This window comes from Mus musculus, chromosome 4 (genome assembly GCF_000001635.26).
Source record: "Mus musculus strain C57BL/6J chromosome 4, GRCm38.p6 C57BL/6J".
Classification (NCBI taxonomy): domain Eukaryota; kingdom Metazoa; phylum Chordata; class Mammalia; order Rodentia; family Muridae; genus Mus; species Mus musculus.
In genome coordinates, this window is record NC_000070.6 from 141,589,475 (window position 1) to 141,603,361 (window position 13,887).

General features: G+C 52.9%; 1 protein-coding gene across 9 annotated transcripts in view; it reads right to left on the bottom strand.

Annotated features, from left to right (window-relative positions):
- Fblim1 (filamin binding LIM protein 1) overlaps positions 1–13,887 on the bottom strand; it is a 29,991-nt gene that overhangs the window by 13,413 nt on the left and 2,691 nt on the right. Inside the window, exons 2-6 of one of the 9 annotated variants that reach the window (XM_006539214.4) lie at positions 12,509–12,616; positions 12,093–12,235; positions 6,421–6,474; positions 5,750–6,005; positions 470–651 (exon numbers count right to left, since the gene is read on the bottom strand). In XM_006539214.4, coding sequence (XP_006539277.1) covers positions 470–651; positions 5,750–5,996 — 429 coding nt within the window. In that variant the 5' untranslated portion in view covers positions 5,997–6,005; positions 6,421–6,474; positions 12,093–12,235; positions 12,509–12,616. Of the gene's footprint in view, positions 1–469; positions 652–5,749; positions 6,006–6,420; positions 6,503–8,608; positions 8,747–10,373; positions 10,451–10,471; positions 10,581–12,092; positions 12,236–12,508; positions 12,617–13,887 lie in introns of those variants that run through there. The other 8 variants (XM_006539215.4, XM_006539213.3, NM_001378958.1 and 5 more) reach the window with 8 other exon arrangements.

Here is a 13,887-nt window from a genome sequence, read left to right on the forward strand (position 1 = left end):
TCACCAGATCCTCCCAGCTTGACTATTTTTCTGAGGGGGGCTCCAAGTACGATTAGTCCCATTGTACAGATGAGGAAACTGAGGCTGGAGGAGCAAATACCCAGCTTCTATAGCTCAACAGGAATGCTGAGCAGCAAGAGCCAGAACCATCCCTTCTCTGTGCCTGGGGCTCTCTCCACCAAAGTGACTCTTCCCATGCTTGCTAGTCAAGGACTCTATCTTTGAACTACCTCTATCCCCAATCTCTTTTCTTTCTTTTAGTTCCAGATAGGGGGTCTCATGCAGTTGCTTAGGCCGGCCTTGAACTTACTTTGTACAAATCCCAGTTTCTACCAGCTTTGGAACTCGGAAGGGCTTTGGAGACTGATGGCCTTCAAGCAGAAGGAACCAAAGCACCTCCACCTTGGTAATTCTGGGAAGCTCCCCCCACCCCTCGGGCTGAGGAGGCCTGGGGACACTCAAAGTTTACCTGTGGCGGGGGTGGAGGCGGGGGTGGGGGCAGGTGCAGTTGCTCCAAGTCGGAAATGAGCGACTTCCCTGGTAAGACAGGAGGCTCCTCTTCTGGGAGAGGCAGGTAGGCAGAAGGGGGCGGTGGAGGAGGCGGGAGGTCTAGGTCCTCCTCATTCAGGGAAGGAGGTGGGAGAGAGCATCCTACAATGGGAAAGGGGATGGGTTGCCCAGAGTCCCACAGATCTACTCACCCAGAAGACCAAGCAGCAGTGGGTAAAAGCTCAGGTCTGGCTCCAGTCCACCCTGAACTGCTGTCCCTGGCTTGCAAGAGTGTTAACTCTCTGAATCTTCAATGGCTTCTTTGGAAAGTGAGCCTCAAACCCTATGGCTCTTGTCAGGGGAACGGACAGGTGATGATTTGCCTACATTGAGCAACTGACCCAAGGCCAGAGCTCAGATGTGATGGACACCGTCAGGGTTCTATGGCCAAGATGGTAGCCAAGGCTGAGAAAACAGCCATGAGCTGGGCCAAAGGGACCCTCGTCCCTTTTGGGGGTGGGGTGGTGTTGGGCATCTCTCTACATAGCCCTGGCTGTCCAGGAACTCACTGTATAAATAAGATGGTCTCAAGCCGGGTGTGGTGGCGCACGCCTTTAATCCCAGCACTCGGGAGGCAGAGGCAGGTGGATCTCTTGAGTTCGAGGCCAGCCTGGTCTACAGAGTGAGTTCCAGGACAGCCGGGGCTATACAGAGAAACCCTGTCTCGAAAAACCAAAAAAAAAAAAAAAAAAAAAAAAAAAGATGGTCTCAAAGTCACACAGACCCACCAACCTCTGTGTCCTGAATGCTGGGACTAAAGTGGAACCCTGCTACCCCAGCTCCCTGATGGGGGCTTCATATGCCGCCAGTGGGATGTAAACTAGTCTAGCCACTACGGAAATCAGCCTAGAGTTTCTCAAAACCCCAACAATTGGGGCTGGAGAGATGGCTCATCAGTTAAGAGCACTCGCTGTCCTTATGAATTAATTACTCAGATTGGGTTCCTAACACCCACACAGTGACTCACAACTGTCTGCAGTTCAGAGGATTCAATGCCCAATTCTGGCTTCCAGAGCCACTCGGCATACATACAGGCAAAACACACATATACCTGAATAAAAATAAACACATCTTTCAAACAAACTAAGAGCTAGATGTGGTGGCACACACTTTTGATTCTGACACTCAGAGGCAGAAGCTGGTGGAGCTCTGTGAGTTCAAGGCCAGCCTGGTTTACAGAGAAAGTTTTGCAGGGCAGTGGTGGCGCATGCCTTTAATCCCAGCACTTGGGAGGCAGAGGCAGGCAGATTTCTGAGTTTGAGGCCAGACTGGTGTACAGAGTGAGTTCCAGGACAGCCAGGTCTACACAGAGAAACCCTGTCTCAAAAAAAATAAAAACAAACAAACAAAAAAACCCAAACAATAAGATAAATAAACTAAAATCAACAACAAAAAACCTTAACAATTGGGCCAGTAATATGGCTAGGTGGGTAAAGGAGCTTGCTACCAAATCTGAGTTCCATCCCTGGAACCTCCATGGTAAAAGAATTGACTTCATACTGTCCCAGGGCATGGCCCCCCACCCCATCCTATGCACACACAATAAATAAATTAGAATAGGGGAATAAAAAGCAATAAATCTTCCATGTGACCTAGCTATTCCACTCCTGGCAACTTGCCCAAAGCCCTCCAGAGACATTTGCACCTTAGCGTTCAGTGTAGCCCAGTTCAACTCCTATCACCATGTCAGGTGACTCCCAATCACTTGTAGCTGCAGCTCAGGGGGATCCTGCGCCCTCTTCTGGCCGCTGGCTGTACTACAATCACACTTGCACAAAACCACACATAAAGGCAACCCATGTGCAAAAGTACACATATATACACAAATAAAAATAAATCTGGGGCCAGTGGGGTGGCTCAGTGGTTAAATGCACTGACTATTCTTCCAGAGGACTGGGGTTCAATTCCCAGAATCCACATGGTAGCTCGCAACTGTCTATAACTCCAGGGCATCCAATACCTTTTTCTGGCACAGGCAAACACATCCATAGACATAAAATAAGTACATTAAAAAAAATTATTTTTAAATGAGGGCTGTAAAGGTTGCTCAGTGGTTAGTGACTACTTCTGTTGCAGAGAGGATCCAAGCTCAGTTTCCCAGCACCCACATCAGGAGGCCCACAGCCAGCCGTATCCCCAGCTCCAGAGGGGCGCGCACGAGCGCCTGCACCCACGTGAACACACATACAGGACTCGTGTACATAAGTAAAAATAAAATAAATATAAAACCAAAAGAATGCTTTGAAAGAAAAATAGTTTTTGTTTTCTTTTTGGTTTTGTGGTCTGGGGCAAGCAAAGGCTTCCTACAGGCCAGGCCAGAGGTGCAGCTGGGCTACAGTACCAGCCTTGGAATCAATCCAGAGACTGGAAAAGGATTAGGAGCGAGAAAGGGAAGCTGGGCAGGGGCTGGAGAGGTGGCTCAGTGGGTAAGAGCACTGACTGCTCTTCCAGAGGTCCCCAGTTCAAATCCCAAGCAACCACATGGTGGCTCACAACCATCTGTAATGAGATCGGATGCCCTCTTATGGTGTGATCTGAAGATAGCTACAGTGTGCTTATATATAATAGATAAATAAAGTTTCAGCTGAGCAGGGCTGAAGTGAGAAAAAACAAGCAAAAAAAGATGCTGAGCAGCCACGCCTTTAACCCCAGCACTCAGGAGCCTGAGGCAGATGTATCTCTAAGTTTGAGGCCAGCCTGGTTTACAGAGTGAGTTCCAGGACAGCCAGAGTTGTTTCAGAGAAACCCTGTCTTGAAAAAAAAAGTTATTTTTAAAAAATATATATATATAAAATTCACAAAGTGTAATTACTACCCAGAAAGGTAGGGAAAAAACGCAAATTAAAGTCTCAACTCCAGCTTTGAGGTGGGGCCCAGCTGTGTTGGAACAAGCCCAGAGGTGACTAGGTATGACTGATGGGCTGATGGGAGTGTGAGAACCTGGGAGCCTCACTCTAGGAGAGCTTGTGAGTCAGGACCCCAGCGCTCAGAAGCATCGCAAGCTGGGTCCTCTCCCAACTGTGTCTCTGCTCCTGGGACCACGAGCTGAGGAGGATCAGCAAGAATGGAAGCGGGAGAGGAGGTGGCACTGTGGGTAAAGGACTTGCTGCCAAGCCTGACAGCTAGAGTTTGCTCCCTGGGAGCTGCCCGGAGGAAGCTTCCCTACTTCTTTTCCCTGCGTTGGTTGGTTGACCTCTCACATATGTGTGGTGGTTTGAATGAAAATGAGTCTCATAGGCTCTTAGCCATTGGCACCTTAAGGTGTGGCCTTGTTGGAGGAAGTGTGTCACTGGGGGAGGGCTCTGAGGTTTGAGAAGCTCAAGGCAGGCCCAGTGGCTTACTCTGTCTTCCTGCTGCCTGCTGATCCCCATGCAGAATGCTCAGCCTCTTCCCCAGGACCCTGTCTGCCTACATACCACCATGCTTCCTGCCGGGACAATAACGGACTAAACCTCGGAACCTGGAAGCCAGCCCCAGTTAAATGTTTTCCTCTGTAAGAGTTGCTGTGGGGGCTGGTGAGATGGCTCAGAGGGTAAAAGCACTGACTGCTTTTTCAAAGGTCCTGAGTTCAAATCCCAGCAATCACATGGTGGCTCACAACTGCCCATAATGAGATCTGATACCCTCTTCTGGAGTGTCTGAAGACAGCTACAGTGTACTTATGTATAATAATAAATAAATCTTTTGGGCTGGAGTGAGCAGAGGTCCTAAAATTCAATTCCCAACAACCACATGAAGGCTCACAACTACAGTGTTCTCATATACATTAAATAAATAAATACATCTTAAAAAAAAAAAAAAGCTGGGTGTGGTGGCGCACGTCTTTAATCCCAGCACTTGGGAGGTAGAAGCAGGCAGATTTCTGAGTTCGAGGCCAGCTTGGTCTACAAAGTGAGTTCCAGGACAGCCAGGGCTACACAGAGAAACCCTGTCTTGAAAAAACAAACAAACAAACAAACAAAAACCAAACCAAACAAACAAACAAAAAAAAAACTAAAAAGTCAGTCCCAGAGCTAATAAGATGGCCCAGTGGGAAAAACATTTTCTACCAAGCCTAGTGACCCTAGTTCAATCCCCAGGCCTCAAATGGGGATGGGAAGGAGAGAAGTCACAGGGACAAGCTGTGCACTGAGCGCCTTGGACAGGCACGCGCGCGCCAGCACATGGCAGGAAAGAAACTGCACAGCAGGCCAGCAGCAGTGTGCACAATCAGCGTAAGACATCTTCCAGACCCTTCGAGCTCACTTCAGCCTCGGCCTTTGCACCTGTTTCCATGTCCCCTGTCCTGCAGAGACCTCAGAGCAGCCACCTCAAGGAGCTGTCTTCAGTCACTCCTCCATCTTGATGGCGGCACCAGGCTCCATTGTGACGCTTGCTCTTCTGACATGTGAGATGTTTTTGTCAATTCTTACTTACTTAGTGTGCATGTATGCATATGTGTGTGCGCCTGTGTGTATCTGTGTGTGTACCCATGTACCCATGTGTGTCTGTGTACATGGGGGTATCCGTGTGCATGGGTGTGCCTGTGTATCTCTGTGTGTATGTTTATCCATGTACATGTATATGCTCACAGGTGTATCCATGTGCATGGGTGTATGTGTGTGTGAGTGTGCATGTGTCTATTTGTGTGTATGTATCCCCATGTACATGGGTGTATCCAGGTACATGTATGTCTGTGTACATGTGTGTATCCATGTGCATGTATGTGCATGTCCATGTGCACGCATGTATCTGTGTGTGTGCCTGTGTGCACATGTGTATATCTGTGTGCATGTGTGTGTATGTGTGGAGGTTAGAGGACAACCTGCAGGAGTTGATCTGCCTGTCCACCTTTAGGTAGGTTCTGGGAATTGAACTTAGGTCCTTACACTTGCCCAGCGAGCATTTTTACCGGCAGAGCCATCTTGCTGGTCCTGTATTAAAGCTCTTAATCTTCACAACTATACTTTGAAGTTTTTATGTGACATATCATATTCGTAAGGATCTCTATTGCTAAGAAATTGAGGCACAGGGAGGCTGAGGGACCTGCAACATCCCGGAGCTGAAAAGGAGAAGAGTCAGGACTCGGGCGCAGGTAGGTGGGTTCCAGAGTCGGCCTGGCACACGGACAGCACTTGATGAATGAGTGACCCCTAGCCTGCCCTTTTCTCCCTGCCTTGGTGCTAGCTCTGTCCTCGTCCCCTTAGAGATGCTCTCTTACCTCCATTGGAGAGCTGAGGTGTGACTCCAGAGAGTGAGGCATTGGTCTTGCCAGAGGGCGTCCAGGTCTTGGGGCTCCTGCCCACTGCGGCCCCAGGTGTCTTTGTGGGAAGCATCTCCCAGGGCCGAGCGCGTCTGGCTTCACAAGCTGCCTGGCCCACTTCCTCACTCACGGCTACATCTCGGCGTGGCGGTGCCAGGGTGATGAAGACAGAGGAGGCCACCCTTTTCTCAGGCTTGGAGGCCATGATCGCCTTCTGTTGGGGCCAGGAAGAGAAGGGGTTCAGGCTATCAAAGGGTATCCTGCTGGCCACCAAAGAGCTTGTCCAGAGCCTCCCTTCTCCTACAAGACACTGTCTAAATACCCAGGCCCTACCAGAGAGGGGACTGAGGCAGGAGAATGGTGTGGTCTGGGCCAGCCTGGGTTGCACAGTGAGCAGGGAAGGTCAGAGGAAGAAGTAGGAGGGGCAAGGGATGGCCTTCAGATAGGCCAGGTGGCTAGTTCACAGGGACCCACACACTCCAATGGCTCCTCCTGGTGGCCAGTGCTCCAGAGCAATGGACAGCCAGCCCTGCAGGATCCAGACCCTCCTCCTTGGCCACCTCCTTCAGAGCCCAGCCCAGACAGCTGGCGGGCAGGTATTAGGATACCCACCCCGACCCCTCCCTTACCTGAGAGACTGATTTCCTACTGGAAGACAAGGTCCAAAGTTCAGGCCAGCTCCACTGGAAGAGAACAGGATGGTAAGAGCGGCTGGAAGAGGAAAAGACAGCACGTGCTCCCCATGCTGCCGCGAGCACCCAGCGACACATCATCTTATTTCATCAGCGAGGAAACAGATGCCAGAAGTCAAGTCCCTTGACTGCTTTGTTCTCTTCTGCCCACTCCATCCAGCCCCGAAGTGTCACATCCTTGACACTCTGTGTGTGTGTGTGTGTGTGTGTGTGTGTGTGTGGTGGCTGTGGGTAGTTGAAGGTCTCCTATCTTACCTCCTAACCCTCATCTTCTCAGAGCATAAATCTGATTGTTTCTCCCCTGCTTAAAAGCTTTTTAAGACTGGGTGGTGGCAGTGTACCCTTTAATCCCAGCAGAGGGAGGCAGAGGCAGGCAGATCTGAGTTCAAGGCCAGCCTTGGCTACAGAGAGAGTTCCAAAGAAATCCTGTTTCAAACACACACATACACACACGCACACACGCACGCACGCACGCACGCACGTACGTAAATAATAAAAGTTTTTAAGCCGGGTGAGGTGGCGCACGCCTTTAATCCCAGCACTCGGGAGGCAGAGGCAGGCGGATTTCTGAGTTTGAGGCCAGCCTGGTCTACAAAATGAGTTCCAGGACAGCCAGGGCTACACAGAGAAACCCTGTCTTAAGGCTTCCCATTATCTCAGAGGATAAACTCTAAACTTCTATGGCTTCCCCCTCTCAACCCCATCCATCTCTCTGATACGGGGATGGGACTCAGGGTCTTGCACACGTGCGGTACAGAGCCAAGCCCCCAGCCTACCTCAAGTTCTTTTAACCCTCTTAGCCCTTTCTTTCCCGCCTTTCTCTGGGGGAGGATGTTCCTACAGGGTTAATTTTAACTCTCTCAAGGTCCAGTTCAAACCTCACCTCATCCAAGGGAGTGTCCCGACTCTCACCCTGGGGCAATGTCTGTTTCCTCACCTTGGGGACAACTCACCACAGGACCTGCTGGCTCATTATGCATGTGTCTGATACCCTCAGGTAACCCGCCTGCCTTCAGTGGTCTGCATCCAGAGCCAGAGAGCGGCTGGCAGTGCATGGGCTGAAGCAGGGATCTGGGCAGAGGGAGCACCTTCATGCTGGGAAGGACAGGCAGCTCCTGCAGACAGCAGCCTCTGGGGTGGGTCACTGGGGGTGAACTGGCCACAGAGCACCAAAGTCCTCCCTGGCACCCAACCATAGTTCCCTGGCTAAAAATGTGCCCCTTATCTCTCTCTCCCTTCCTGGCTCTGTGTGGGCCACCATGCCTCGACCCTGAAGCCCAGTCACGGGTGCTTAGGGAGGTGTATGGCTAGTCTAAATGGGGCTGGACAGTAGAGAGGGGTGACAGATCCAGAGTCCCTGATGGGATGGGGCTCCCACATGGTCACTCACAGGCCTTCCTCTGATCCCTAAAGTGCGTTGGCTTCCTTAGACCCTCCTGCAGGCTGACAGAGACACAGACCAAGAAAATAGCTCTGGGAGTGTCAGGCGAGGTGACACATGCTTTTAATCAGATGTGCCAAAGGCAAGAAACAGGGGAATGTCTGTGAGTTGGAGGCCAGCCTGGTCTACACAGCGATTTCCAGAATAGCCAGGGCTACACAGAGAAACCCTGTTTCCCAAAAGGGTAAAATCTTTTAAAAAAAAAAAAATTGGGGGCCTGGGCAATAGTGGTACACACCTCTAATCCCAGCACTTGGGAGGCAGAGGCAGGCAGATCTCTGTGAGTTCAAAGCCAGCCTGGACTACAGAGTGAGTTCCAAGACAGACAGGGCTACACAGAGAAACCCTGTCTAGTAAAAAAAAGTGTATAAAATATGTGTATGTGCACACACACACACACACACACACACACCTCACCAGGAATGAGGGCTCATACTTTTAATCCTAGCACTCAGAGGCAGAAGAGCAAGCAGATCTCTTCTCTTGTCAGTTCAAGGCCAGACTGGTCTACATAGCAAATCCCACACTAGCCCAAACAAAGAAACAAACAAACAAATTGAAGCCAAGAACGGCCACACATACTTGCAACTGTAATCTCAGAACTCAGGAAACCTGAGACAGGAGGACCATGGGTTCCAACCCAGCCTGGGCTACATAGTTAGACCCTCCCTCAACTCCACTGACATTTATAGAGTCGAGAGCTCAGCCTTCAAACCTCAGCTGTAGGGAGCCTCTGTCACGCAGTCCCAACAAGACTTAGAGTGGATTTTCTTGGCCCTCCAGCAGGCTTGGAATCCTTTCAGAGGATCCAGCAACCTGAAAGTCCTGGGGCATCCTTGGACTTTTTCTTCCCTGGACCACACAAGCCTCCTCCCCCACTCCAAGCTCCACCCCTTCCCCCAATAACCCAATCCAAACCAGTTTCTTGCGGTCAACACATTCTAGGCGGGTCCTCTGAGACAGGCTGTGGCTCTTCAGGAACCCTCCTCCACCCCCACCCCCACCCCGACTCTGACCCCCCATTCCGTTCTCCCTGCTTTCTCGGAAACATCCAGCGTGAAGGCCAGATGTTCGCAGCTGGGCAGCCATACCCGCCCTTTACGTTGTCATGCAGAGGTGGGGACCTCAGGGATGGAGCAGCGCTGGGGATTTTCAAAGCCCTGTCAGGTCCCTTAAGGAGAGCCTGCTGGCGCTTCCCTTTGGTCCCACTAACCCTGAGTTCACCCAGGCGGGGGTGGGGTGGGGGTTGGGGGGAGCATTCTATGAAAACTTCCCAGCAGACCCTCCACCCCCATCCTTCCTCCCCCGGAGGGCAAATCAGACACCCAGATCCAGTTGGGTAAGCGGAGAAAGTGGGAACAAAGGGAAAGAAAGTCATTTCCTGTCAAGAGGAAGGAAGGAGGCTGAGAGCCGGCCAGCCAGCCAGCCAGGGCCGGCCTTAGGCTGCAGCCCCTGGGAGGGGATGTGCTGGCGGCCTCGATAACTCTTTGCCCGCACTCTAAAGCCACCTCCGAGTCATTTCTAAGCATTGCTCTTTCACACAGACCAATAAGCAATCTAAGTTGAGGACTAGAATTAAACTTTGCTGAAAGTGGAAGAGTGAATGTCCCCCCACTCACTCCCACAAGACACCTTGCGATCTCAGAAGGCTAAGGGCCTCTCTCATCCTCTTTCCTAGACCAGAGAAAGGAAGAGGCGCAGAAGTCAGATCTCCTCAGGCTACCGGTCTTTTGTACTGGGCGACCTTGACGCGGTCACTCAACCTCTCTGGGCTCGCTTTCTATTCATAAAGAGAATAGAAGTCTGCCCTGGAGGGTGGCTGGGGAGGCCAGCTGGTCGTTCAGCCCCAGGGGGGAAGAAGGAGCCCTGCGGCTGGAGGACAGTGATCTCCATTGTTAAAAGCTGGAATCTGGGCGCTGCCCAGCCTCTCCCCCTGGGACCTCAGGTCTGGCCTGGAGATGGGGGAGTAGTTGCACTCACTTTGGGGATCGCCCACTTCCACACCCCGCCAAGCCAGGCGAGGAGACCCCAGGACCCTCCTTTCCCTCTCCAGACTGGAGCTGGAAACAGGGTCCGGGAGGGGCAAAAGAACTCGGGAACTCTGCTCCCTGGCACAGCAGCAGAGCGGGACAGTTGGCCGGGTCACCGCAGTGACTATAATTCGATCCATATGCGGGACGCTATCCTCTTTGTGCGGGAGCCTCTGCCCTGCTCAACCCGTCCCAATCAAGAGCCAGGAGATGACCCCTGTGCCGTCCCCGCACAGCCTCCCAGAGTCCCCAATGGCTGAGATCCTGGGACACACAGGGACAAGACACAGTACCCGCCCCGAGCCCCCCAACCGCGCCGAGCTGGGTTCAGTACGGTGGCCGAGAGTTGCCCATGTGGCCACCTGAAGTTGACCCTGCCCGGGGAGCACAGCCAGGACCCCCACGCCGCACCCGCTTACCTGCCGCGCTCCCCACGCCCGGCCTCCGCCGGCGCTGCGCCTCCGCCCCTTGCTCCCGCCCCAGCCTCCCTCCGCCCGCCGCCCCGCGCGCGCCTTACCATAAAAGGTGACGCTCGGGGAGGGGGCGCTGGCTCGCCCTACCTGCCCCCCCACCTGTGGCCGCGCCCCCTCCCTTTGTTCCCACCACTCCTCCCCTTCCCTGTGGCTCCTCCTCCGCTGCCCACCCCCACGGTGCACCGGGGAGGGGCGGGGCGGGCTGGGGAGTGGGATCCTTAGCCAACCTCGCTCTAGGTCACCTGGATGAGAGGCTCCACCTGCCCCAATTGGTGGAGAGGGGTACTTGTAGCCAGACTGACTCTGAAATCCTTCAGGGTCATAAGTTAGGCTAGACGCATGACCTGGACTGTCAACCCCGTTTTCTTAAGCCTCAATCTTTAATTCCTAAAATGGGGTCCGCACAGCCCACCTCTGCAACGTGGCCTAGAGTTAAAGCGATAATGCTAACATATACTGGAGTTGCGGGGCTTATTCAAAGGATGCCTGGGGTAGGGTTTTCAGACACCCCAGCGAAGCAAGTCACCTGGATCTGCTGTCCTGGGCTGTCACTGCCTGTGTGAGCCTATGAATCCTTCTACAAGTGGGTCTCAGGTCCTGTAGTGGAAAGAGGCCCTTACAGGAGACAGGGGAAACAATCAGGTCACCTGTTTGCTTTCCGGCCCTGTTACTGGCCCCTGAAGAAGCAGAGCACAGGGCCCTGCGGCCTGGGTTGGGGCTGCTCTGGACAGCTCAGGTCCCTAGAGACCTGAAGACATTGCAGGGGAAAGGAATCTAGGTCTGATTCCCAGGCAAGCCGATTGTTCTTTCGATTAGAGGCACAATGGGGGACTGGGCAGGGGAGAGCTGGACCCAGAGTCATGGGGGGGGGGTAACTAGGAAGGATTAGGTCCCCTTCTGCAGCCCTCCTCGCCCCCCCCCCCCACATACAACAGCTCCTCGAGGTGGTCCTTGTATTGCTGCAGAAGAGAGGTGTCAGAGTGGGGTGTCTGGGTGCTCAGCTCCATCCTCCGCCTCCCCACTAAGCCCCACCCCCTTAATGGCCTCCCCAGTCTTTGCCATTAGATTTTTCCATTTGATTCTACCCGCCAGTGTGGAGTCACAACGACGACAGTAACTGCTGTTTCTAGAGACTTCCCTTGTGTCCCTTTCAAACCTTTCATCTAACCCTTCCAGACTCTACTCCAGGGCTGATAGGTCCCACCCCACAGACCAGACACTGAAGCCGGCGAGGACCGAGGCTTGTGCAATGGGCACTGGACAAGGCTAGATTCAAGCCAGACCGGAGAGTGCCCCTTAGGCACCCGGATCTGCTAGTCCCAGAGGCTGGATTGCTGCCACCATCCCCAGATGAGAGCCAAGGACAGAACCCAGTATTATGCTGAGGCTACCGGTGCCCAGGGGCCCCTTGGGTGCGTTCCCAACCTGGCAATGGGGCCTCTTGTCTGTGGCAGGTGTGGAGACTCTTACACCTCAGCTGAGAAAGGGGGGCGCCACTGAGTCAAGGTGGTACTGACCTACCCGGTTACCCCACAATGAGACGCCACACGGAAGGAAGGGTTGACTTGGGGCCTTCGCCAAGGTCAAAGGGATTAATCTAGGAGCCAGGCTTCCCACATCCACAGTCTAAGGCAGTCTGGAAGGGGTCTAGCTGCTACCACTCACCAGCTGTCCTGCACCCCTGGCCTCTGTTCCACCTCCTCCTGCTGCTGCTGCTGTTGCTGCTTCCAGTTGGGGTATTGTCCTGGCTAAAAGTCGCCTGCACCAGCCTGGGTATCAGTGGCACCGATAGGCAGGTGCCAAACTTCCTGCAATGGAAACCCAGGAAGTGTGCAGGCAGAGAATACACGCCCTCTGTCTGCCAGCTCATGGACTCTGCTCCCCTCCCCCCTCCCTGCCAAGCTCAGACCAGGTCTCTTCTCCCCTCAGAAGTCCCAGTGGACAAGAAGAGAGCCCTCTACTAGGGCCATGACTGCTGAGACCCTGCAGGCAGAAGGAGAAGGGCTTAGGGATAAGATCCAGGGAGTGGGTGATATTTGCTGCCATCCAGACTCCTCTGTTGGGAAGTATAGCTCTCTTACCTTCCACAGTGGGGATTGAGGAGGCCCTGTAAACATGGTCTGGGCTCTGGCTGCCTGGTAGAGAGAGTCAGGAGCCAATAGGAACCAAGTCTGGACATTAATCCTTGCCTAGATGGGGAGATTATGAATGGGTTACACTAGGAAGGAGCAGAGACATAAATGGTGTGGGGGTGAAGACAAAACAGGGCAACAGTTACCAATAGTGGCATGTGCCAGGACGGAAGGTCAAGGGATTGAGATAGAGAGGTGGCGGGTGGGACGGCATCTCTGAAGTCATTGTTAGTCTGTGATGAAGGACCACAGAAGCATAGGCCAAACGAACTCTTAGTTGTCTGGTACTGACTGACCTTGAACAAGCACCACCTCCCAATTTTATTTTGGATAGGGTCTCCCTATGTAGCCTCGGCTAGACTGAACCCAGATTGACCTCCAACTCACAGAGATCCACTTGCTTCCGCCTCCCAAGTGCTGAGATTAAAGGGGTCTGCCAGCACACAGCACACACAGCACATAGCCTTCCCTCAGTAGGAATGTCAGAGCCACAGACATCCAGAGAGCACACTGAGGGTCTGTTTATCATTGGCACCCTCCTGTGGAAGGCCTGGGGTTCCCACATCATTCTTGCCTAGCTTCTAGAGCATTCTGCTTACTACATCTACAGTCCAGCAAGATCCAAGTACTTCGACCAACTGGCCGGAGGGCAGGAAGGAAGTGTTCTCCTCTGGGAATATGGTCCTTTGCTCCTAAGCTCCCTGAGCCACATCATGGACCCTAGGCCTGGAAACTTGAGAGAATGTCCTTTCAGCTGTCTCTCCTTGGCGAGCTTGTTGGGCTAAACCTAGATCCAACTGCCTGGCCTCTGTTTCCCCCAAACCAGTTAAAATTACATTTCTGGGTCAGGTATGGCAGCTCATGTGCGCATGCATGAAGTGTGGCGGCCCAGTCCTTGGCAAACAGTCACAGGAAGGCTCTGGCTTCCCCATCTTTCCGCTTATCTGCCTTAAGTTGAAGGAGACCAGATTTCCTGAACACAGTTTCACAAATGCCCTGGTGGACAAGGGTGGGGCTGCATTAGGTTGGGCTTGAGGGGTCCCAGATGGTAGCAGGGATGGGCTAGAGCACTTCCCGGTATCGGTATCGTTGCTCTTGCGTGACCCTGGCAGCCTGTTTGACCTTGGGCAAATTGATTCTCTGGACCTCACTCTCTTGCAACTCACGGCTGTGGCCTTCTTGTAAGTGATGGGGAAACTGTAGATAGAGATGGGGCTGGGTAGTTTTATGTCAACTGGACACAAGCTGAACGAATCTGAGGAAGTAACCTTTATTGAGAAATGCATCCATAGGATCAGGCTGTAGAGAACCCTGTAGGGCATTTTCTT